Consider the following 27657-nt stretch of genomic DNA (forward strand, 5'->3'; position numbering starts at 1 on the left):
TTATTGATAAATCTCGTATCAAATATTTAATTTGATTTATTTGATTTTTAAAATTCATCTACATTTGAATATAAAATGCATTTTTAAAATTGAATATGGGTATGTATTTAAGGTCTACTTCAAAAAGAAGCAAGAGTCAGTACCCAGAAGGTCTTCATTTTTGGTTCTATTGGTTGGTGCGTAATTATTGCGGCTTTTTTCAACAAAAACAATAACAATATTTAACAAAAACATCTTTAAATGATGGTCTGACCATCTGCCAAGCAAATGAGAAGCAGTAATTGAGGTAGATGGTGAATATGCTCCGGAATAATCATTTAAAGATGTTTTTGTTAAATCTTGTTTTTGTTGAATAAAATTTTATTAAAAGAAAGCTGGAATAATTATGCACCAACCTAATATTTCACGTTTCCTCTGTGTGTATATACATCATCATCATCATCATCATCTTTTAACGTCCGCTTTCCATGTTGGCATTTGGTGGACAGTTTGACTGATAACTGGTAAGCTGGGGCTGCACCAGGTTCCAATCTGATTTGGCAAGGTTTCTACAGCTGTATGCCCTTCCTAACGTCAACCACTCTAAGAGTGCAGTAGGTGCCTGTTATGTACCATTGACCTAACATCAGCCAAGTAAGACTACAGTCTTATTTGGCTTCATAGGTCAACACAAGCACAGTTTATCTCCAAGGGTCTTGGTGCCTGTCACTGCCTTTATGAGGCCCAACGCTTTTTATGTGGCATTGGCCACGACTACAATTTCACTCGGTTCAACAGGTCTTCACAAGCACAGCATATTGTCCAATGATTGAAGGGTGCTCTTAATGGGCCAGTTACGCAACACTGGCATCGGCCATGACTATGATCTCACCTGGTTTGACGTTACTGCCTCCATGAGGCTCAACGCATGAACGATGTGTGTTCACTATTTCCTGTGGGTAGCCCCTTCCCCATCACTGTCTTTCACTCCAAATCATTTCTATCTTTCTCTCTAACTCTCTCCCACCTCCCTCCCCTTCCTTGCCCTACTTGGGTAGCCAAATATCTCCTCTGTAGTAAGACTGCTATTCCTGTTCCTCTATCATACTCCAACCTTTTGCCTGGCACACGGCCACTTCTTTTGGATGCTCTCCCTCTTACAGATGAGAGGTCCTTTTCTTGCAAGCTACCTTAGTGACCTTGCAGGTGCTGGTTCCGCATAAAAAAGCACCTATGCTGGTGCCATATAATGAAGCACCCAATAAACTCTGTAAAGTGGTTGGCATCAGGAATGGCACCCAGCTGTAGAAACCAAGCCAAAACATGTGACTGGATCCTGGAGCAGCCCTCTGGCCTTGTCAGCTCCTGTCAAACTGTTCAACCCATGCCAGAATCAAAAATGTATGTTAAATGAATGTGATGATAATGATGTTCTCATCATCATCATCATTGTTTAACGTCTGTTTTCCATGCTAGCATAGGTTGGACGGTTTGATTAAGGGCTAGCGAGCCAGATGGCTGCACCAGGCTCCCAATCTGATCTGGCAAGGTTTCTACAGCTGGATGCCCTTCCTAATGCCAACCACTCCGAGAGTGTAGTGGGTGCTTGTTACGTGCCACTGGCATGGGAGCCAGTCAGGTGGCACAGGCATTGGCCACATTTGAGTGGTGCTTTTTACGTGCCCCTGGCCAGTTGGAATGAGAGCGCTGGCATTGGCCATGTTCAGATGGTGCTTTTTACATGCCACCGGCACAGGAGCCAGTTGGGGCGAGGGGACTGGCATTGAACACATTTGGATGGTGCTTCTTATGCACCACCGGCGTAGTGAATTTCATTGCAGATGATAGTAAATGAGATCCAATGATTGTGTGAAGATAAAGTACCTCACTAATAGCCGTTGGTGTTTATCATTTGGGGAAAAGTTGGCTGCAGTGCCAACACCTTGATGGTTGTTGAAGAGTTTAAACAAACTCTTTTTACTTTTTTTTTTGTTGATTTGAAATTAAGAAGGAGATTATATGTTTAACATTGTCTGATATTCTGTAGTGGAATAACTCAGATTTGCTTTCAGAATGTGTTTTGACAAAATCCCTCCCTGTTGTTAATCCTGATTGTAGTAGTCTCTTTTGTTTTTGTCCTGTATCAACAATTCCTCTCAAGTTATTTGGACTAATCGCTCATTAATGGCTGCATGATACTGGTTGTCTCGATTTCCCCCTGCCTCATGCCAATAACATTACATCTGTCCTCAGTATAACAGTGAAACGGTTATGTGCCTAAGGAACTCAACTACAAGCCTAAACATCTTTGCATCAAATATATTACAGAGATTTCATTGTATATTTAGGCAAGTACACTTAATTCTCCTTCCTACTGAATTCTTAGGAATAATTTTAAGGTGCTCTGGCAGTGTTGCTTGCATTATAGACTGGCATTTTGTCCAAGAGGAGATTGATCACTCATCAAAACTGTGAAACTAGAAGCGAGCTGGTTTTTAAATCCCAATTGGACTCAGGAGACATAATTGCAAACACTCACTCACTGTTCCTATCTACAGGGACACTGTCACTTCACTTTCACTCTACAGCAGGTGGCATTGGCACTACCATCTCCATATCCAATTAGTAAAACCACCACTGTTAGAGATTTGTCTGCAAGCCTACCTCTTGATGGTTTGTCTTGCTAGAAATAACAGTCAACTCCCTCTCAGATGACACTTTACTATCTTAAAGAGCAGAATACAATGGCTAGTGTGATGAGATGATCTTGGCTAGAATACTTTTCGATCAGAGATGACTTTCAGGTAAGCAACAGCTTCTCTACACTGTTGTGGTTAGAGTTTTTCATCTTATCACCTAGCTGCGTACCACCTCCTCTCCATCTGGCAAATCCGTCTCTGCTTTCATTTTGTCTTCTGTTTTGTCTTCCACAAACTATGATTCCTTTTTTCCAGTCTTTCTTCCACAAAGTGTCAACCCACTGGAATTCCCTTCTTGGCCACATTTAATCCTGTTAGACATCAATTTACACATGTTCAAACTAAAGATCAACCGAGTCAATCTCATTAGTATTGAAGGGTCTGTAAAGATCAAAGTTATACCCTTTCTTCCTGACTAACTCCTAAAAACAGAATTGTAGAGGAGACAGGAAGGCATATTTATTTCACTGGTGCCACATAAATAGCACTGGCTCTAGTGCCTAGTAAAAAGCATCTAGTACACTCTGTAAAGTAGTTGGCATTAGGTTGGGCATCTGGCTCTAGAAATTGATTTCTAAAACAGACTATGGAACCTAGTGTGGTCCCTGGTCTTGCTGATTCCTGTCAAGTCATCCAATCCATGCCAGCATGGAAAACAGACATTAAATGATGATGATGATTCTTTTCCCTTGCATTGTGTTGAATTCACTTATGTATTGAGGCCTTGTGGTGATGTTTCTAACAGATTTTTCATTATTTTGCCTAACACTTATTTCTTACAATAGATTGGTTTATTTCTTACTCTAGAAACCTTACCTATGAACCAAGATGACCTGTATTGCCTCACACCTGTCCACTCTCCAAATGTGATATTTCTTTCAGATGCTGAGAATCAGGTAAGATTTCAATAACTCCTCTTAATCTGTTCAGTGTTTTGTCTCTCCATCATTATTTACATGTCATTTAATGAGGTGGGTTCGTCTGATTGGTAGGTGGCTGGAAGTGGCATCAGCTGTCACGGGGCCCTCCTGCTATGTGTTTTACCTGTTGATTTTATCATTTCTTTCTTTCTCACAACAAAGTGGAACACACTACCATTGATTAAATACAGAGTGTGGCAGAATTAATGCCCTCTTTTATTTAGTAATTTTAATAGTACAAAAATTGTTTTCTTTATAAATTCTATTATATAAAAATTTATTACAGGAGTTAACAAAATGGAAAAAAAAACAATTAATGAAAATCAATAGTTGCAGTAGTTTTATGAAATTTATAAAGTATTGTTCCATGAAAACAACGTAATTCCTTATGATAAAAAAAAATTAAATTAATATGTTCAAAAGGCTCCCCTTTGTTTTCAGTACAATGCTGAACACTACCAGCAACATTACTACACACATTTCAACATATTTTTCCATTAATCATAGAAAATTTAACAGAAATTGCTTGTTTTAATTCAGGAATTGTTTTTGGTTTCAGGGAGTAAAGAAGATTTTCCAATACACCCCACAAGATAAAGTCAGATGGTGTTAAGTCTGGTGATTGTGATGGCCACTTAGTTGCTCCACGTCGTCTTATATATACCTCCCCTCAAAATTAAGATTTAACCATTCCCAAACGTTTAGCCCACCATGAGGCCATGCACCATCCTGTACAATGTAGAAAACTATAAAAAAATACAAATAAGAAAAGGCATTACTTCTGCTGCACCCTGTATAAAGTCTGTATACGAGAGAATGTGTAACCTGGTTGTTAGAGTGTTGCACTTGTGATTGCTAGATCACATGTTCAATTCCCAGACCGAGCAGCACATTGTGTTTCCTTGTGTAAAACATTTCATTTCACATTACCCCAGTCCACTCAACTGTAAACGGGTCCATCCTGCAATGGATTAGTCTTCTGACCATGGGGGAATGTTGGCCTGCTCGCCTAGCCAGAAAGGTGGCTAAAACAATGCAAAGTGTGTTGTAATCAGCGATGTATAACAACATCTGATAGTCTGATCGATCCTGTAATCATGTGATCTGATAATATATTTAGTGTCACTGTAAAGGAATTTAGAGGTGAAAGCCTAGAGAGAGAGAGAGAGAGAGAGAGAGAGAGGGTGGGTGGGTGGGTGGAGAAGTGTGTGAGTCAGTCATTGAGTGAAAGAGAGCAATTGGTCAGTAATAAGAAAATTCTGATTTCAGTTTGGAATCAAAAGTTTGGTAAGAGCTCAAGTGGAACCATGTTGTGTTGATAAGGATTCTTGTGAAACGTAATGCTAAATAGATATTTCTTATTTTTTCTTTTCTTTTTTTTTGTTAAACTTATTGAATTACTCTGCTTTCCTTTAATTACAGGATGCTGATGATGGTTATGAAGACATCAGTTCTGATGATGACGATGATGGACTTATATGTGGTGATGACAGTGATATGCAGGTATTATATGTTCTTGTCATTATTTCTCAGCTTTCTCTAGTAAATGTCGAGGTGTCTGGTAAATAATAAAAATATCTTGGAGGGAACCTGTGGAAGAGGTAGGCCCAGGAAGACAGGGGACGAGGTGATGAAGCCTGATCTTCAAATATTGGGGCCTCACAGGGGCAATGACAAGTGACTGAGACCTTTAGTGATATGCTATGCTTGAAGAATCATCAATCCATGTGAAATTGTAATCATGGGTGATGCTGGTGCCACGTGACTGGCACCTGTTCCAGTGGCACATAAACGTACCCATGCTGGTGGCACGTTAAAAGCATCCATTACATTCTTGGAATGATTGGCATTAGGAAGGGCATCCAACTCTAGAAACCATGACAAACCAGACTGGAAGCTGGTGCAGCTCTCCGGCTTACCAGTTCCAGTCAAACTGTCTAACCCATGCCAGCATGGAAAGCAGATGCCAAATGATGATGATGATGAGGAGGATTTATTATGCTATTTAGAGAAGCTTTTCGTTATCATCATAATCATTGTTTAACGTCCTCCTTCCATGCTAGCATGGGTGGAATGGTTTCACAAGAGCCAGCCAGGCAGAAACCTGCACCAGACTTCTGTGACTGTTTTGGCAGGATTTTTACAGCTGGATGCCCTAGTCACGTCAAAACCATGAACAGTCTTAGTCATGGCGACTGACTGCATTGAAATTCGTATCATATCTCAGTATCCTGTTGGTATGGTTACAAGAATTTCAAGAAATCTGCAGTAGAATCTTCTTTTTAAATGTTACCAAACAACCAGCAGTTATTGTTTAGTGCCACTGTGTCATTCTTGTGTGGGCAGGCATAGAACTAAAAATGTTTCTTTGTGTTTTTCATATAATTTAGCCCTTTTGATACCAATCTGTGTGAGATCACCCCAGTTCTATGATGCAAATATACTGTTTCAAATGATATTATTATATATAATTATATAATCTTAATATAAATTTGAGCAATGTTTCTCTGTCTGTTACATTTTTATGTTAACTCCTCCTAGACTGTTGGTGCAAGGACAACGAAATTCAAACCAGCAACTCCCCTAATCCCATGGAATATTCTAAGGGGTACTATTTTTTTAAGGGTCACCTAATTAGGGCCCCATTGATTCTCCCTCCTTATTTTTACTGCATTTTAAACTAAATACATGGCATTGGTGACCAAATTTTATACCATGAACTCCCAGAGAGTATTGTAAGGAGGTTCAATTTCTGAAGGGCAGCTTAAATGGGGCCCCACTGCCCCACTATTTTTACTGCATTTTCCTCGCTCCTACACTTATTGATTAAACTATGATCAGGATCAGTGCTAAGTACATTTGCAGAAATAAGTTCCATTACACAAGGGTAGAGAGCCATGAAGCGGCCCGATAGTGGAGCTGAAGGCCACAAAGGTGCCCTCCACAGGAGCTAGCCTGAATGCTGCCTAAAGGGTGACTTCAAGGCTAGTAGATAATATTTTTATATATTATATATTATATTTTTTTAATGATATTTGGCTGGAGCACCAGAATGACTTGAGGGCCAAAGTTTCGTGTGTTAGCACTTATGAAACTTGTTACAAATCATAAGGTTATAAATTTATATGCTGGTGATAATGGTATTTCCCTTCATAGTTCTAGAACAAATTATTAAAAACAATTACAAGGTTATGTGGATAATTTGTATTTTTCAAATAGTTTGCCTGTTATACCATTCAGTAAATAAATTCTAATGTAATGCTTACATGCAATGATGTTTAAAAATTAAAAATCATTTCGGCTTCCCCGTCTTTTCAATTTTGTTGCTTTCTTCTCATAAAAGCATAGCATTTGAAATCATCATCATCATTCAGTGACCATTTACTATGCTGGCATGGGTTGGATAAGTTAACAGGAGTTGACAAAACCAAAAGACTGCACCAGGCTTCATTGTCTGTTTTGGCATGGTTTTTATGGCTGGATGCCCTTCCTAACACCAACCATCTTATCAAGAATTATTGATTAAAGGTGTTATACTGCAAATAAATTAAATAAACAGTTGGTGTTATTAAATAAAGTATGCTTTGTTTTTAATTAATTTAATAAGAATAGTTTTTTTTTCTTCTGTTTTACTTTCTCCTTCAATTAATTTGTTTTTTAACGTTATTTCATTGGACAACCACATAACATTTACAACTGATTCTAGAATCTTGCCTCTGATGTCTTGATACTTTTGTGTTCTTCCAGAATGTTGAATTCTTTGATGTCGCTGATGATTCCTGGAATTTTGCCACATCAAGTTTCAACCCTTTTCAGTGTTATCTTGCTCCGCTTGCTGTAAGTATTGGTCTCATTTCTTTTTTGTGGTACAGTGTGATTATTATTTGTTTTAGTGGGTATTTTAAAAAAAAAATTAACTTGATGTAATGATTCCAGTAAATTTGAAGAATATGGCTAAATTCCTCCTTCCCAAATTATTATGAGAATAATAAATCTGGATGCTGTGTTATTTCATCGCATGGCAAGACAGATAACATGACAATTTTCTTGTTCTCTGGTTGTAGGCCCCTTATCTGGGATACCATATTTTGTGACACTTTCTGCAGCAGCAACCTGATGTATTCAGCTTGCCACCCTAAGCTTTGCTACTCGCCAGGCTGGGAAGGGCAAACTGTCGAAGTATTGACCTCCCTCTGATAGATTTGAGGTTGATCCTCTGGCAGTGGAGACCTCCAGTGTCCTTGACCCTGCTCACTGTTGTTGGAGTGGGCATGATTATCCCCAAGTCTGAACACTGTGAGTCTGGTTGTTCCCGCATGTATCCTTTGCCGCCTTCTAGGGCAACACTTTTTCCATTTTGGCTGCCAGGACCATGAGAAGGACTGACCAGTTCATAAGGGCAAAGTAAAATAAGAAGTATTTCTTGTATAGAGGTAGAGGCACAGCTGTGTGGTTCAGGAGCTTGCTTTGCAATCATGTGGTTTGCCCAAAAATCATGTTTGAAAAATTTTAATCCCCATCGTCCCAGGTTTCTTAATTTAAAACATTTTTTTAGAATTATTTTTTTTAATAAAAGTACAGAGATAATGAATCTCGGAATTTTTTGTTTTTTAAATTTCAATTTTTCTTTGGGCCTTACAGAGGCAATGACCAAGACCTTTGGCATTAATGTCATGCTTGAGAAGAAGACCCATCATGCCGAGCAAAATCAGTCGTTGCAGACCGGTTTCATGCAAATTGGCACCTGTGCCAGTGGCACATAAAAGCACCCATTACACTCTCAGAGTGGTTGGCATTAGGAAGGGCATCCAGCTGTAGAAAACATGTGCCAAATCAGACTGGAGCCTGGCACAACTTACCAGCCCAGTCAAACCGTCCAACCCATGCCAGCGTGGACAACGGATGTTAGATGATGATGATGATGGTGAAACACTGAAGGCCCTTTCCCCCCACTGTGGCCCACCCATCACCTCCCTACTTTCAAAAAGCTAAAAATGCCAGATGTTTTACTTTCGTCTGATGCATGGTGTGCACACGCTTCACCTTCGACCTTTTCACTTCTGGTTATATTTGCTAGTTTTGTTATAAATGTATTGCTTTTCTTCTTGGATATTTAAATTCTTTGTTGCAAGTTTATTTGCTGTTGCTTAGCCCCAGGTTAATTTGGGTCAAACGACCCCTACAATTGGTTGAATTTCCAGCCATGGCCATCCTGTCTTTTATTTTCAGCTACAGTGTATTCTAGGATTACATATTTTTAAATATGCTGGTGTGTTGAGAGAGAGTGTTATCATCATCATCATTGTCATCATCATTGTTGTCATCATCGTCATCATTGTCATCATCACCATCTTCATCATCACCATCACTATCATCATCGTTGTAATCATCATTTAATGTCCATTGTCCCTGCTAGTATGGAATGTCTAGTGATATTTGTAGTGAAGGCATGTGGCACAGTGGTTAGGGTATTCGGCTCACAGTTGTAAGGTTAATTTTTGGCAGTATCTTGTATCCTTGATTAAGACACTTTATTTCACATTGCTTCAGTCCACTCAACTGGCAAAAACAACATGTACCTGTAATTTAAAAGGGGACTGCCTTGTCACACTGAATCTCCTTGAGAACTGCATTAAAGATATGTGTGTCTGTGGAGTACTCAGCCGCTTACACATTAATTTCACGAGCAGGCTGTTCCATTAATTGGATCAACTGGAACCCTAGCCATAACTGAATAAGTGCCAGGCCATATTTGTACATGTTAGATAACTAAGGGTTTTCCTTATGGGCTTATTTATTCATTCTTTTTACTATAGAGTAAGATCTTTCCTATCTCGTGGCTCATTGATCATTCACCTTTCAACTCTCCCCAAATTTTACCGTCACAGCCTGCTTCCCCATCCCCTCATCTCTTCCTTGTACAATCTTGCAAACCGCCTACTCACCTACATCAGCTCACCTTCAGCCTTGAGGAGTCACCTGGGTACCTCGTCACCATCATCTGTCTCTTTGTAGCTCCTACTGACCATCTGTCTCTTCTCTTTCTCCCCGTCTCCTATCAAATGTGTGTAGCCATGCAGATTGTCTACAAGAACCTGTCCTGACCCCTCTACCTCTCTTATTCTTTGAACCCTTCATCCCCTAGCATGAAGCTGACCTGCCCTTGTTTTTGTAGTCCTGTGAGCTGCATGCCCCCCCCCCCACATTAGTGCTGATGGCATGAAAAAATAAAAACCTGTACACACTGTTATGTGGTTGGTGTTAGGAAGGCCATCGGAGTGTAGAAACCATACCAAGGCAGACACTGGAGCACAATGCAGTCCTTGGGCCCATCAGGTCTTGTCAAACTGTCCAACACATGCCAACATAGACATTAACTGGTGGTGATGGCAGTGGTAGTACTGAAGTTAAAGACATTGCAATATCTACTACATGCTCATGTTTTCAAATTCAATGCAGACATTGTGTTAAGTTCTCAGACAAAGCAAATATCTTTATCCTCTGTAACTACCAAGCTGAGAATAAAATGTCAGTGCTTCGTCATTCTTAAGTCATTAATATTAGGGCAGCAAAATGGATGTAAAACAATAAGAAGATAAAACTCCATATTAATAAGTTATTGTTTTTATATACAGGTTTTAGTGCAGTCTGCTATTATAAAAGTTTATGGCCATAGGTGCAAGCGTGGTTGTGTGGAAAGAAGTTTGCTTCCCAATCACAAGGATATAAGTTCCATCCCACTCTGTAGCACCTTAGGCAAGTGTCTTTTGCTATAGAAGTTTCTGCTTTCAAAAAACAAATTTTTTTGGTAATTAGATGTATTCAAGCTGTTTTTATCACAGCTAACACCATCTTTCATTTCATTTTTGTACCATGGACCGGAGAAGATTTATTTACAAACAAACAATGATTTCAGCTACAAGTCCTCCTGGCCATCCCTCTGTTTTCACATTGACCATTAGATAAGTTGTCAGGAAGTAGCATTCCTGAACGCAATTGTCTGTCATCACCAGTGACATTGTCACTTCATTGTCAATGACCTGATTATCAGTCTTGATAGAGATGTTTGTTTGCAATTTACAAGGTGATTTGATGATGATAGAGAGAGAGATTAGGTATTCACTACAATATGATTCATATTCATGATTCATATTGTTTATAAAAAAAATACTTATCACCATCATCACCATCACCATGATTTAACGTTCACCTGGTTGGATGGTTTGGAAGGAACTGGTATCAAACCCTGCTGACTCCTTTGCCATACTTTCAACAGACGGATGTCTGAGTGTGTTCTCTGTGCCATTTTCATGGCACCAGCAGCTGTGAGGTCACCTGGTAACTTGCAAGGTGAGGGAGTGGTACGGGGGGACAGAAAAGGTTTCTTGCATTAGAGGAAAAACATGGTTACCTCCAATGGAGAGAAAAAGAGAGAGAGAAGGGGATGTTTAAGATGTTACGGTGGTGGTGGGGTGTCCATCCAAGTTAGGGGTGGGTGGATATAGTGATGTGGGTTGGGGATTGAAGTGGGTGGATGAGTTCATAAGATTGCTAAGGAGAATGGTAGGTGAAGGGTGAGGGATGTAACGAGTGGGGATAGGAGAGAGGGAGGGGAGTATTAGGAAGATATGGTGTGGGAAGAGATTCAATGGAGGACATACTAAGTGCAGTAGGTATGTGAGGGAGAATGGAGGGGATGTTGGGAGGATGGGTTGTTGGGGAGGTTTGTAGTGGGGGGTCATGGACATAAACAGCACACCTTTACAGCCATAATTTTACATAGCTGGATAGGCCTTCTCAAACACAACAGATTGCCCAATTGCCTCAGGCCTTCATCATTCCCTCTCCAAGGTTCAGCATCTGAAGATCATTTCTCACCACTTCATCCAGCATCTTCCTAGGTCTTCCTCTTTCAGATGTTTCCTCCACATTTAGAGATCAGCATTTCTTGATGCAGCTGTCCTCATCCATACCCATCAAATCACTATACCAGCCCAGCTTTCTCTCTAGTACACTTCTGTCCTGCCATCCATTTTCATTTTTATGATGGGAATTATAATGTGAAAGGAAGAGTAATTGACAACAACAGGTGAGCAAAGGTGAGGTGGGGTAGGGTTAATATCAAGGTAAGAATTGGTGTTGGCTGATAGTAGAGGTAATCCAGAGGAGAATGGGCACTGAGTGGTAGCGCATCATCAACATCATTTTAATGTCTGCTTTTCCAATGCCAGCATGAATTTATACGGCTGGATGCCCTTCCTGTTGCTAACCCTCACCTGTTTCCAAACATGGTTAAACATGCTTTTATGGAAGACTGGAAATAAAGGACATCATTTGTATAACAGTTTGTATGACACTCATTTGCAACTACCATGCAATATCAGAATAGAGGGACAAACACATACATGCACACTCATGCATACACACCCTCCCCGTGTGTGTGTGCACGAATATATATATATATATATATATACAAGGGGTATGAGAGGTATTGGTGCCTAGAAAACCCAAAGAGTGTTGGGTAACGCTAAATAAGTGTTATGGACAGACTGGTTAAACTCTTGGTTTGATAATGATATGAGTGAGGAGTGTAATGTGGGTCTTGTATTAGCATACATATATATATATATATATATATATTATAGTCAGAATGAGATAAAAAAAGCCAAGGCTGTGAGGAGTTTTCAAGACATTTATAATGAAATAGTCTTACAGCTGTTTGTGGGATATTATGGAGATTAGTATTAGGCTTTAAGAAATTAAGTCCTGGGCTCGATTTACTCAACTAAAAATTCTTGAAGGTGGTGCCCCAGCATGGCCCCAGTCTAGTGACTGAAACGCATAAAAGAAACTTCAGGCTGACCAAAGCCTTGTGAGTGGATTTGGTAGATGGAAACTGTGTATTTGTGTTTGTCCCTCTCCACAACTTGACAACTGGTGTTGGTTTGTTTACATCCCTGTTAAGTAGCAGTTCAGCAAAAGAGACTGACAGAATAAGTACCAGACTTGAAAATAAGCTGTAGGGTCAGTTTGTTCCACCAAAACTCTTCCAAGTGGTGCCTTAGCATGGCCACTATCCAATAACTGAAACAAGAGAAAGATAAAAGAGAATTTCATTTAACTCTTTACCATTCGGATTTCTGTGTCAGATGTAATCCTTATCTATTCACATTGTTTTTAGTTAATCCTAGATTATCTCTCATAGCTTCAAGATTTCTACAATGTCTTTTTACTCTTTTATTTGTTTCAGTCACTTGACTGCAGCCATGCTGGAGCACCACCTTTAGTCGAGTAAATCGACCCCAGGACTTACTCTTTGTAAGCCTAGTACTTATTCTATCGGTCTCTTTTGCCGAACCGCTAATTTACAGGGGCGTAAGCACACCAGCATCGGTTGTCAAGCAATGTTGAGGGGACAAACACACACACACACATTTAAAATTAATATAGGGTAGGAAAAATTATAGAAATTTTTTCTTCCAGTGGCCTAGCATGTATACAAAGTCAATAGACATATTTTCATATAAAATTTAGTGTACATTTAGTGTAAATTTAGTGTACATTTATACACAAAGAGGCAAGCCATAACAGGTTGCCTAACATACTAGAAAGAACAGTGAAAAAGTCCAAACTACAATTAAGAGCAATTTCAAAGGGAATGAAAATAACAACCGTGTTTTACAGCCGGACCTCAAGTTTCGAACTTTAATTAGCAAATAAAATAATTTGCAAGGCAAAGTTCTCATCAGCGGATACGCCAAAATATTAACATAGAAATTAGAGACCAAATAACATGTGTCTCATCCTTATATATTATAATTTTTCAAATCTACCACACAAGCACAGTTTCAATCGGCAGCAAATAAAAATTCCGATTAAACTTCAGAAATTGCTAAAATCATTTCTTAAAATTAATACTGGGTAGGAAAAATTATCCGCCGATGAAGACTTCTCCTTGCAAATTATTTTATTTGCTAATTAAAGTTCGAAACCTGAGGTCTGACTGTAGAACATGGTAAATGTTTTTATTTTTCATTCCCTTCGAAATTGCTCTTAACTGTGGTTTGGACTTTTTGACTGTTCTTTCTAGTATGTTAGGCAACCTGTTAAGGCTCTCCTCTTTGTGTATAAATGTACACTAATTTATATATATATATATATATATATATATATATATATATACACACACAACACACACACACACATTTAAAATTAATATAGGGTAGGAAAAATTATAGAAATTTTTTCTTCCAGTGGCCTAGCATGTATACAAAGTCAATAGACATATTTTCATATAAAATTTAGTGTACATTTAGTGTAAATTTAGTGTACATTTATACACAAAGAGGCAAGCCATAACAGGTTGCCTAACATACTAGAAAGAACAGTGAAAAAGTCCAAACTACAATTAAGAGCAATTTCAAAGGGAATGAAAATAACAACCGTGTTTTACAGCCGGACCTCAAGTTTCGAACTTTAATTAGCAAATAAAATAATTTGCAAGGCAAAGTTCTCATCAGCGGATACGCCAAAATATTAACATAGAAATTAGAGACCAAATAACATGTGTCTCATCCTTATATATTATAATTTTTCAAATCTACCACACAAGCACAGTTTCAATCGGCAGCAAATAAAAATTCCGATTAAACTTCAGAAATTGCTAAAATCATTTCTTAAAATTAATACTGGGTAGGAAAAATTATCCGCCGATGAAGACTTCTCCTTGCAAATTATTTTATTTGCTAATTAAAGTTCGAAACCTGAGGTCTGACTGTAGAACATGGTAAATGTTTTTATTTTTCATTCCCTTCGAAATTGCTCTTAACTGTGGTTTGGACTTTTTGACTGTTCTTTCTAGTATGTTAGGCAACCTGTTAAGGCTCTCCTCTTTGTGTATAAATGTACACTAATTTATATATATATATATATATATATATATATATATATATATATATATATATACACACACACACACACACACACATACAATGAGCTTCTTTCAGTTTCCATCTATGAAATCCACTCACAAAGGCTTTGGTCAGTCCGAGGCCATAAGTAGAAGACACATGCCCAAGGTGTCACACAGTGGGACTGAACCCGGAACCATGTGGTTGTTAAGCAATCTACTTACCACACAGGCACTCCTGCGCCTAAAAGAACAAAGTAAAATTAAGTGTTGGGCTCGTCTGGGATTTGAACATAGAACATCTCGCACCTTAAGCGAAAATCATACGCCTAGACCAAAGGGCATTGTAGGGTAGATGTGAGAGGCCAGATCTGGTCAGTTTGAACATAAAACAGGTAGGATATTTGGGCTGAATATGACTGGTTTCAATGCTAAATGGTTAATGCAGTCATTGTATGAATCCCAGTTTCAAAAGATCGGGGAAGATGCAATGGGAAGTGGGGTGGGTTTCAATAAAATAAATTGTTTACATTCCAGTCAGGTATTAGAGATGGTTTTGCATCTCCATCAATGGAAACTGCTGAAGTTAGAGCAAGCAAGACTCTCTGTGCTCACTGAACATGCTAAAAATAACATTGAAATCTCCCTCAGATTCCATCTTAACCATTTATTGGTCAGTGTAGTCATAAATTATGAAATGTCTCTGGCCTCATAGTGTAGGTAGGGGTGGTGATGGTGGTGATACCAGCACCACCACCCAACAGCAACAACAAAATCTACAATTTCAAAACTGTTGCATTCTTGAAGAATTAATGTGTCTAGACTGGTCTGTTATGTCTTGTGTAGTTCTTTGCAAGGTTTACTGGAATATTAGCGAAACATTGTCAGTGAAAAACGAAAGATGATTGTGTTGGTGGATGTGAAATGAAGATGATTGTGGTGAAGAGAAGTAGGAGGAGGATAGCAGCTATTCTTCTTCCTCTTCCTACAACACCACCACCACCACAACCACCACTATCATCATCATGACCATCTTCATTGCTGCCGCCGCCACCACCACCACCATCTCCACCACCACGATCATCATCTTTCCTTAGAATCTCTTTAGAATTGTTCTTGTTGAAATTTTGCCAGTGTAAATGAAACAACAGATCCCAGAATGTTGATAATGGCTGCTGTAGTAGCAGCTTATTTGCATATTTATTTATTCACTCATTAATTTACGGTAGACAAATGTTAGGAAAACTCTATTTTAATCAACAAGCCAAGGTTTTTTTTCTACCTCTTAATTTTTGTGGGGGTTTAAGGAAAATTGATAATATACTTGTGAGCTTTTAGGTCCATTTGTTGATATTTTTGTATTCCAGACTTTCTTTTTCTTAATTTTTCTTATTAGTTCAAGGGTATTGCAAAACATGGAATTTTGTTTTGTAATTGATTTTAAATTCTCATCTATTTTGTCTTCCATTTCACAGCATTTCTTGGATCCATCCCTAACTCCATTTGAAGTTGAAAAAGCCCAGTGGCAGCAATCGGAGTCCGGAGCCAACGCTGAGATGTGCCAAGAAGCGAAGACATTGCTTGAATATATAGAGACGTTTGCTAATGCTGAACACCAAAGAAAGTAAGTTTTTCAGTTTCATTTAGGAAATAAAAATTTTCACAAAATTTTGACAAGGTGCCAGATAGTAATCTTGGTTTTTTGTTTTGTTCTGCATAATTCCTGTCTGCTACTTCATATAATTCTCTTGATGATTTGGCTTGCCAACAGTTTTATTGTTTTCATTTTATGTAACTTTATTAAAATATTGAGAGAATGTCAATATTTGGAGCAGGCATGGCTGTGTGGTAAGAAGCTTGCTTTCCAACCACATGGTTCCGGGTTCAGTCCCACTGTGTGGCACCATGGGCAAGTGTCTTCTACTATAACCTTAGCCAACCATGGATTTTGTAGATGGAAACTGAGAGAAGCCTGTTGTGTGTGCATATGTGTCGTACCCAATAAAATCTTTTACTCATTCCATCCATTTTCCTGCAATAAATCTACAGATAACAACAGGTAATCGAAACTGTGCCAGTGCTTTAATCATCATCTATTTATACATTTTGTATAATTTCTCCATTTTATATATATATATTTATATATATATATATATATATATATACACACACACACATGTATGTATATATCTGTGTGTTTGTGTTTCTTTGTCCCTCACCACCACTTGAGAACCAGTGTCAGTGTATTTACATCTCCATAACTTTAACGGTTCAGTAAAAATGATTGATAGAATAAATTGCAGGCTTAACAAAAAAAAAAAAGTACTGGTGTTGTTTCACTCGATTAAAAATTCTTCACGGCAGTGTCCCAGCATGGCTTGGGTCTAATGGCTGATACAAATAAAAGATAAAACATTTCTCCAGTAGGTTCCTGTTGTCATGTCTATAAAACTATTCTTATTGACTTTGAACTGTTGGAGCATTGGACAAAATGCTTTGCAGAATTTCTTACGTGGTTTTACAGTGTGAGTTCAAATCCTCCCAAGGTTAATGTTACCTTTCATTTACACAGTATATATATGCAGGCGTGGCTGTGTGGTAAGAAGTTAGCTTCCCAATCACTTAGTTCTGGGTTCAGTCTCACTGCATGGTACTTTGGGCAGATGTCTTCTACTATAGCCTCAAGCCAACTTAAAGCCTTGTGAGTGGATTTTGTAGGTGGATACTGAAAGAAACCTGATGTGTGTGGGCGTGTGTGTCCTTGTGTCAGTGTTTGTCCTCCCCACTACCACTTAACAACCAGTGTTGGTGTATTTACATCACCATAACTTAGTGGGTTGGCAAAAGGGACCAATTAAATAAGTCTTTTGAAAAATTTAAGTACTGGAGATGATTTATTTAACTGAAATTCTTTGAGGTGGTACCCTAGTATGGCCACAGTTTAATGAGTGAAACAAGTAAAAGATACATCAAATCAAGTGCTGGGTTTTATTTACTTGAGGAACCTGTGCCTCAAATTGTATCTTTGTCAGAATTGATTACTCAATTAAAAAAAAATAATTTCTAGAATAAACTTTCTTCTGTTAGTCTCTGTTTCTTTTTTTTTTTTTTTTTTTTTATAGTTAAGAACACATTCTGATCATTCTTGTAGAATAGAAAACCAATTTTGTTTCTGTTTCTACAAAACTGATACAAAACTTCATCAACATCTTATGGTGAATAACTCTCTAGTACTTAGTACAATTGGTTCCTCTACCAATTAGTTGTATTTCAACACTATCACAGTTGACTAATTAATACACAGGATATTATGAATTCAGTTTTAAATATTTCTTTCTCGTACAAGACCTGGAAGAAATAATGTTGAAAGCTAGTTTCAACTGATAACCAGTGTATTCAGATTTGACTGTGAAATATGTTCAGTAAACTTAAAATATCAGATTGGTTATTTATTTTCAGATGGATAGAAGCTGTTGAAATAATACCTTCCCTTCTGGATAAAGGCCTTAGCTATCTTCTCTATAAAGAAAATCGAGAAGGTAAGTCATTTTCCTTTTATTTCTGAATTTAAAGATAATTTAAATATAGAGTAATTAAATTTAAAAATCAATAAAGTCTCTAATTATTTCAGTTACCGAAGTAGTTTTAGCAAAGAGTTTGTATGATTCATTGTAAGTTGATTAGCTTCAAGTATTTTTACACCATAGCTTTGTTACTGATTTCTTTATGCTGCGTTCTGTGAAGAATAGTGCACAGAAAGGGTGATCTATTTTTTGTGATCTAGATTTCAGGTCTTTCTCGAGACTGGGACTTAAAGATAATTGTAATTTCAACCAAAATAAGCAAAATTGGTTTCACTGACATTGTTGATATCCTTTTATGAGTGAAATTAGATCACATAAATCTAGTTCAACTCTAAATGACTGAATACAATCAATAAATGATGAGATACAAATTGATGATGCTTCAGCCAAGTGACCAGTAGCTTAACCATTCCACTGCTGATGCTTCAGCCAAGTGACCAGTAGCTTAGCCATTCCACTGATGACACTTCAGCCAAGTGACCAGTAGCTTAGCCATTCCACTGATGATGCTTCAGCCAAGTGACCAGTAGCTTAGCCATTCCACTGATGATGCTTCAGCCAAGTGGCCAGTAGCTTAGCCATTCCACTGATGATGCTTCAGCCAAGTGACCAGTAGCTTAGCCATTCCACTGATGACACTTCAGCCAAGTGACCAGTAGCTTAGCCATTCCACTGATGATGCTTCAGCCAAGTGACCAGTAGCTTAGCCATTCCACTGATGACACTTCAGCCAAGTGACCAGTAGCTTAGCCATTCCACTGATGACACTTCAGCCAAGTGACCAGTAGCTTAGCCATTCCACTGATGACGCTTCAGCCAAGTGGCCAATAGCTTAGCCATTCCACTGATGACACTTCAGCCAAGTGACCAGTAGCTTAGCCATTCCACTGATGATGCTTCAGCCAAGTGGCCAGTAGCTTAGCCATTCCACTGATGACGCTTCAGCCAAGTGACCAGTAGCTTAGCCATTCCACTGATGATGCTTCAGCCAAGTGGCCAGTAGCTTAGCCATTCCACTGATGACGCTTCAGCCAAGTGACCAGTAGCTTAGCCATTCCACTGATGATGCTTCAGCCAAGTGGCCAGTAGCTTAGCCATTCCACTGATGACGCTTCAGCCAAGTGACCAGTAGCTTAGCCATTCCACTGATGACGCTTCAGCCAAGTGGCCAATAGCTTAGCCATTCCACTGATGACACTTCAGCCAAGTGACCAGTAGCTTAGCCATTCCACTGATGATGCTTCAGCCAAGTGGCCAGTAGCTTAGCCATTCCACTGATGACGCTTCAGCCAAGTGACCAGTAGCTTAGCCATTCCACTGATGATGCTTCAGCCAAGTGGCCAATAGCTTAGCCATTCCACTGATGACACTTCAGCCAAGTGACCAGTAGCTTAGCCATTCCACTGATGATGCTTCAGCCAAGTGGCCAGTAGCTTAGCCATTCCACTGATGACGCTTCAGCCAAGTGACCAGTAGCTTAGCCATTCCACTGATGACGCTTCAGCCAAGTGGCCAATAGCTTAGCCATTCCACTGATGACACTTCAGCCAAGTGACCAGTAGCTTAGCCATTCCACTGATGATGCTTCAGCCAAGTGGCCAGTAGCTTAGCCATTCCACTGATGACGCTTCAGCCAAGTGACCAGTAGCTTAGCCATTCCACTGATGATGCTTCAGCCAAGTGGCCAATAGCTTAGCCATTCCACTGATGACACTTCAGCCAAGTGACCAGTAGCTTAGCCATTCCACTGATGATGCTTCAGCCAAGTGGCCAGTAGCTTAGCCATTCCACTGATGACGCTTCAGCCAAGTGACCAGTAGCTTAGCCATTCCACTGATGACGCTTCAGCCAAGTGGCCAATAGCTTAGCCATTCCACTGATGACACTTCAGCCAAGTGACCAGTAGCTTAGCCATTCCACTGATGATGCTTCAGCCAAGTGGCCAGTAGCTTAGCCATTCCACTGATGACGCTTCAGCCAAGTGGCCAGTAGCTTAGCCATTCCACTGATGACGCTTCAGCCAAGTGACCAGTAGCTTAGCCATTCCCCTATACTGCAGTTCCTTATTTTCTGGATTAAACATTCAATTTGTAGCATTTAATTTACCTGCTAAAACCTCATCATTGCCAGTGTTAACAAGCCATGCCAAAAAAATTAATAATATTTCATTGCCACAAGAGGCGAGCTGGCAGAATCATTAGCATGCTGGGCAAAATGCTTAGCAGTATTTTGTCTGCTGCTACATTCTGAGTTCAAATTCTGCCGAGGTTGACTTAGCCTTTCATCCTTTTGGGGTCAATTAAATAAGTACCAGTTACACACTGGAGTCGATGTAATCGACTTAATCCCTTTGTCTGTCCTTGTTTGTCCCCTCTATGTTTAGCCCTCTGTGAGCAATAAACAAATTAATATTTCATTACCACATAATCTAGCAACCAGACTAATCTTCACTTTGTAACCATAAAACACATTGATTTTTTTTGTTTCATTCTTTGTCTCTGTTCATTTTTTGCAGATGTTCTGACAACGTTATTGGATTGGTGTATCGAAGGGTTGGATTTAAAGAAAGCTATTACTCAACAAGAAACAGCTTTCAAAGTACGGTATCTGAAGATGGGAATCCGTCTTGCTAGCAGTCTCTGTTGCTGTGATTCGTTTGTTGCATCAAAAGCAGTTGTAAGTTGATTAGCTTCAAATATTTTCACACCATAGCGTTGTTACTGATTTGTATATGCTACATTCTGTGAAGAATATTGCACAGAAACTGGCGATCTATTTCTTGAGATTGGGACTTAAAGATAATTGTAAATTCAGTCAAAATAAGCAAAATGCATGATAACAGCTAAAGTGGTTCTGTTTCTGTTCTTTTGTAGCTCTCATATCCTTTGGTGCAACATGCATTCTCCAAACATCCCAACTGTTCGCTTTCCTCTTAGCTCCACTTGGGCCAACTCCCATCACTATTTTGTCATCCCAGAATGTACTGTACCACATCTTTCTTGGTCTTCCACTCGGTCTCTTTCCTCCTTCTGACATCCACTCCATTACAATGGCAGCATATCTCTTCTGCAGTAACGGAAGCTCATGACCAGTAAACCCTACCCACTGCTTAGTCACCATGTCCTGCAAACTTACCGTGCCTGTTCTTCTCATCACCTCCTTGTTTCTCACTCTATCCCAGTAAAAGATACATTCTCTACTGATCAGTAAATGAATTCAACTGTTACACTCTATATCAACTGCTATAAATCATCATCATTTACTGTCTGTTTTCCCTGCTGGCATGGGTTGGACGGTTTGACTGGAGCTAGAGGCTTCATTTTTGGTTTCAAAGATACAACACATTCACACACACACACACACACACACACACACATACACACACACACACACACACACACGCACACATACAAAGATGAATATTAGATTTGATAAACAAAATGTTGCTCTAATTGATTGGATTGAAAAGTGAGGTAGGTCACAGCTGTTTCTTGCTGTTACCATGAACCTTCTGCTGCTCTTATTGAAGTTGCGTCACCGGCATTTGTTTCAGGAATTAATGACCTACAGAAGTATTGGTGCCAGCTGGTATAAGGGTGGATTTGGTCATCAACAAATTTGTGGATTTATGTTTACATTATTAGCAGGCCACTAATATAACTTATATGTTACACCTGCTTCAACTATCTTTCTTCTGTCTGTCCATTGCCACCCTTTGTTCCTGGGAGGGTTACAGGAGTAGAGTCCTTAAGCACTTCTTCCATAAGATCCTGTCAGAAGTAACCCTCATTACGTTTTCTGATTGGATTTCCAAATGTGATCTACTGAAAAATGGATATTATCCAACCAACCACCACTTGGTCTACCCTTAGGTTTCAGCTTGAAGAATCCATCTTGAGATTCTTTCCTGTGACATTGTAATCACATGTCCGTAGTACCAGAACCGTGACCTCTCAAAGTAGAGGAATAGCTGCTTGACCTGGAGAGGTTCAAATTATCTTGATCCGCTAAATAAAAATGCTCAACTTGTCAGATCTCTTAGATATGTGGAAAATGTTTATATAAAATGAATGGACTAAACTTTAAGACTGTTTCCTTAAAGGGAGACTTCTAGAATGTTTAAATTCTTGTGGCCTCATTTGCTAGGTACATATTAAATAAAAATAAACTCAAATATCAAACACCATTTAAGCGTGGTCAATGTCAGTGCCGCCTGACTAGCTCTTGTGCTGGTGGCATGTAAAAAGCACCCACTACACTCTTGGAGTGGTTGGTGTTAGGAAGTGCTTCCAGCTGTAGAAACCTTGCCAGATCAGATTGGAAGTCTGGTGCAGCCTCCTGGCTTGCCAGTCTTCTGTCAAACCGTCCAACCCATGCCAGCATGGAAAGTGGACGTTAAATGATGATGATAATCAAACAATAATGTTCCATAATTTATTTAAGCCATGACAACGGTTTTCATCAGGCAACTAGGCTGCACCAATGGTAATTGTATCAGCTGAGGTCAATACTCAGTGTATGACGATGGTTTGGCATATATTTATGTCAACTGTTACAAAAACTGGTATGGATAAGACTGTTCATAATTATACCATCTTATTTAAAGTAAATACGCAGCAGGTGTAAATTTATGTCAACCAATGCTATTCTGCAGTTTGTTCACATGCATGTTATAAGCAAATAGTCTTACTGTGGAATATAGTTTAGATATGCTGTTCCAAATCCTTGGCAGTACAGCAAGAAATTCCACAACTGTTTAAAGGATTATAAAGCTCATCTTAATTCATGCATTTGTTTGCCAACAATCTCATTATGGTTTCGTATTTATGTTTAGCAGAATTATTTGATGGCTTTGGTTTCTTCTTTCAGGAACGGAATATCCAACATTACTTACTTGATTTGTATATTTCCCCCAATATGTCTATGTCTCTGAAATTACAAATTTTGCGTACCCTGGACCAAACAACTCGTCTCCAAGAAGGCTTGCTGTGGTTCACTGCCAGTCATCCATCAAAACAGAAACGGCAGAGGCTGCGACGCAGGCTGGTCAGTGCAAAACAAAACGAAGAGAACGAAGACACAACTGAAAAGAAAATGTATGACATTGATGAATATCTCCAAGACATTGATGAACAGGAGAGAGACAAGTTAGATGGCATGAGTGAAGGATGGAGTTGTTACCAGAGATTGCTCGACATAATGATGACAAAGCAGGTTTGTTTGTTCAATATTTCTCAATCATCTTGCAACACCTTCATTGTAAAACCTGTTTTATGGCTGACATCTATAGCATTCCTTCGCCTGTTCTAGACCATTTCTTACTCTTTTATGTTCTCTGTGTACATTTTAATTGTTTATATAGTAGTTACGTGTACAGGTGCAGGAGTGGCGGTGTGGTTAACAAACTTGCTTTACAACTATGTGATCTTGAGTTCAGTCCCACTGCATGGCACCTTTGGCAAGTGTATTTTACTATAGCTCCAGGATCACCAATGCCTTATGAGTGGATTTTGTAGATGGAGATTGTGTGGAAGCCTGTCATGTGTGTGTCTCCTTGTGGTTGTCCCCTTCCCACTATCATTTGACACCTGGTGTTGGTTTGTTTACATCACCCATAACTTAGTGGTTTGGCAAAAGAGCCCAATAGAATAGGTGCCAGGGAGTGGTGGGGATGGTGCGAGTTGTTCAAATGAAAGCCTTGAAGCTGGTGCCCTAGCATGGCTGCAATTCAATGACTGAAACAAAAGATAAAAAGTAAAGGGACCAGTTAAACCACCACCTCCACTCACTTTAAACCTCCATCACCATCGTCATCATCATTTTGTTCACTTCTATCATTGCTGACATTGGTCTGACGAGACTTACTGAAGAAGCTGTATTCTATGACTGGATGCACTTCTCTGATGCCAGTCACTCCTAACCATTGTCTTTCAAGTAAAATATTCTTATTCCGTTGATTGTTGAAATCATTATCAAATGTTTTTTTACTTAATTCTTCAGATTGTCCGAGTTGCAGTTGCTGGAACGGCTTTATTACGTAAAATCCATACATTCGAGGTTCTTCAAAACTTCTACCTGATAGTTGAGCAGTAAGTATATGCATTTTATTTTGCTTTGGATTTGTTAGGTGTTTTGCTAGCAGGATTAACAACAACACCATTGAGTCTGTGGTGTTAATGTTGAATCTGTCATGTAGCTCGAGTCAGTGCTGTTACAAATCCAACCCTGGTGTACTTTACCTTTCATATTTCGGTGGCTGATAACAAATACCAACGGATAAAATCTACCAGGGTTGATGCAAGTGACTTGAACTTAGAAAGTACTGCTCCAGCATGGCCAGAGTTTAATGATGGACGCTGGTAAAAGAATGAAAAGCAATTATTAAGATTGTCCGTTACTTCAATTATATTCATAGTTTTGTTTTCATTTTCAGGTTGATTGAGAATATGCCTTGCTTTGAGGAAGGTGACTTGAAGAGCGGCCAAGAGGATGTTGTCAATGGTGGTGGAGGAGGAAGTAATAATAATAATGGAAGCGGTGGAGCAGGAGGGACTGAAGACAGTGATGTTGATCCTGTTGCGTCAGGTGTTGCAAGCATCAGTGATGTCAATGCAGACCTCTTGATCACTTATTTAGAAGAAATAACCAAAGTTATGACACAAGCACCGTTCTTGATAGTATGTTTTAATTGATATCTCTCTCTTTCTGCTTCTCTCTCTCTCTCCCCCTACCTGTCTCTCTTTCCCTCTGCTCCTCTCTCTTCTCTCTCACTCTTTCCTATTCTCTCATGTGCACACACACACCATCTTCATTTCCACTGCACCCTACATGTGCATGCAGATGCAGTTGGTGATCAATACAAGCAAGATAGATCCAAAGGCACTCAAGACATGAACAAAGAACTGCATTATTGATCTTCAATGATTGAATTCCGCTATGGTGAATGGTTTGTTCACTCTATTGCCTGCTGCACTCGGCTTCAAACTGTCATACACCCTTTTAGATAACTTTTTGCTGCAAGTCTTTTAAGATCTTGGTAAGAATCGCATAAGCAGTGAGGATATGCTTCAGTTGATTTCTCTTAAACCTCAACTTGTAAACGGAAACTAGTCTCACCTGGTAAGTCTCAAGACAGACCAACCTAGTTCTGATTTTCATAAAAGAAGCTCACTCCTAATGCGTAGATCATAAATTACAAAAATGCATGCATGCTACAATTTCCAATTTTCTCCTTTTCCTCTGAAATTTCAGCACAGACAGAAACCAATATCTCAAAGAGTGCTTTGACTTTTGTTTTTCTAGGCTCAGCCACGCCGATCCTTACCTGGCAAAGTGATATTCGAACTACGTCAACAGCCCCTTGATATTTATCCAAATCTTTTTGCCATTTGTTACTCTTGGTGAGTGATTTTTAAGTTTGTTTCATGTTGTTTTTAAGACAAATATCTAATGTCATCTTCATCATCATCAACATGTCCAGTGCTCACACCAGGCTCCATAGTCTGTTTTAGCTTGGTTTCTACAGCTGGATGCCCATCCTAACTCCAGCCAATCCACAGTGTACTGGGTGCTTTTTATGTGGTACCAGCACCCAGATCAATGCTTTTTAACAGGTACCTTACGTAACCAGATTTTCCAACATACATGTTAATGTCTTATATAATGTAAACATCAAAACATTGTCACCATCTCTTCAAATCTTGCTGCATTTCACATGGAATTTGTGGTCCTTTAAAGTTGTCTTTTATAGTACCAGCCACAAAATTGATTTTATAACTGGTACTGTATTGATTAGCATTTCTTGGCTCTGATGAGGGGCTCTTTGTACCCAAAATTTATAAAGCTTATTAAACTTCTTCCTTATCACACTGTTAGAAGTTCTTCGTTTACTATTTTATTTCTTTTTTTTAACCCTTTAACATTCAAATTATTTGATCAAGTTTAATGCTTATTTATTCATATTGTTTCAAATTAATCATGCTTTTTCTCATAGCTTTGAAATTTCAGTGTGATTATTTTTAGAATGATATTGTAGAGTAGGTGTGAGAGACCAAACCTATCCTGTTGAACGTAAAACAAGTAGAATATTTGGGATGGATTTGGCTAGTTTAACTGCTAAAGGTTTAAATTGATTTCAGTTAATTAAAATTTTGAGGGTTTCTCCTTTTTTTCTTCTCCAGAATTGATCATTAAGCTTATAATGATTCTTTCTTGTTACTGTGTCTACAAAGCTAATTCATTAAAATTTCATTGCTTACAACATTAAGTATGTTTGCACTGACCTTACCATTAGGTATACAGTGTCTGCATACAAAGTTGGGAGGATCACCTATTTTTTCTATCAGAGCTCATCTTGATCAGACTTGATCTTATCATCCCCCTCTCTCCCCGTCCCTCACCACCATTGTTGACAATAAGTTGCTAGAAATGGTATTGCATTTGAATGAATACATCATCATCATCATTTAATGTTGGTTGTCCATGCTGTCATGGGTTGGGCAGTTTGACCAGGGTTGGCAAGCGGGAAGGCTGCACCAGGCTCCACTCTGTTTTGGCATGGTTTTCTATTGCTGGATGCCCTTCCTAATGCCAACTGCCATGACCTTAGTTTGACTCGCCTTGGTGGGTCTTCTCAAGCACAGCATAATGCCAAATGGTCTCAGTCCTTGTCTCCGTGTGGCCCAACTCAAGCACCACAGTCATCATTTAATGTCCATATTTAATGCATGCCTGGGTTGGACAGTTTGACAGGATCCCATAGGTCCAAGGGACTGCATCCTGCTCCAATGTCTACTTTGCCAAGTTCTTCCTAACATCAACCACTTTACAGTGTGTATTGAGTGCATTTTCTGTGCCACCATCACCATGAAGCTGTCATTACAGCTCACAAGGTTATGGACCCTGGTGAGAGGTGGTGGTTAGCCTTATGCTACGAGAAAAAGGGTTGAGGTATGAGAGTGTGGAGGCAGAGTAGGTTCTTCCATTGGGATTTGCATGGGGGAGGGGAATAAAGAGAACGAGAAATGATTAGTAGGAGCTGCAGAGATATAAAGTATTTATATTTAAGCTTCTCTCTATATTTGGAATTCTCCATCCATGTTCTACTGGCGTTCAAAATTCCCTGATCTTGAAATATTCAAGAGTCTTATTCTGGTAAGTTTGGCAGAAATGACCGAGAAAATGAAAAAAAGAATATTGATTTCAAATTTTGGCACAAGGCCAGCAATTTTTGGGAGGGGCTAAGTCAATTACATTGATCCCAGTGTTCAACTGGTATTTATTTTATCAATCCCTGAAAGGTGTTCTAACAATTCTGCCAGCTTACTACCTTCAGAAGAACACAATATTAAATGCATTTAGGGTCACCTCTCTGAACTTCACGTTCAAATCCTGCACAGAATCCTACTTACTGGGGATTGAATTAATCACTTGTATTTTCGTATTTGCATTTGAATGACAGTGCATCACTTGTTTACATCTTCTGTAAACAATCTGTTTTGTAACTTGGCCATTTCATGCATAGACCTATGAAATAAAAGTACCTTACTTGGAAAAACAAGTAAGGG

At 39.0% G+C, this 27657-nt stretch overlaps 1 protein-coding gene across 2 annotated transcripts in view; it reads left to right on the forward strand.

Moving 5' to 3' along the window:
* Positions 1-27657, forward strand: part of LOC115220779 (protein virilizer homolog) — a 110723-nt gene that overhangs the window by 43403 nt on the left and 39663 nt on the right. For both annotated transcript variants that reach the window (XM_029790927.2, XM_036510461.1), the window contains exons 7-16: positions 3486-3574; positions 5021-5101; positions 7346-7435; positions 15983-16131; positions 17967-18046; positions 20607-20767; positions 22961-23305; positions 24092-24180; positions 24525-24768; positions 25394-25491. In XM_029790927.2, the coding sequence (XP_029646787.1) occupies positions 3486-3574; positions 5021-5101; positions 7346-7435; positions 15983-16131; positions 17967-18046; positions 20607-20767; positions 22961-23305; positions 24092-24180; positions 24525-24768; positions 25394-25491 (1426 nt within the window). The remainder of the gene's footprint in view (positions 1-3485; positions 3575-5020; positions 5102-7345; positions 7436-15982; positions 16132-17966; positions 18047-20606; positions 20768-22960; positions 23306-24091; positions 24181-24524; positions 24769-25393; positions 25492-27657) is intronic.

This window comes from Octopus sinensis, linkage group LG17 (genome assembly GCF_006345805.1).
Source record: "Octopus sinensis linkage group LG17, ASM634580v1, whole genome shotgun sequence".
In the NCBI taxonomy this organism is placed as follows: domain Eukaryota; kingdom Metazoa; phylum Mollusca; class Cephalopoda; order Octopoda; family Octopodidae; genus Octopus; species Octopus sinensis.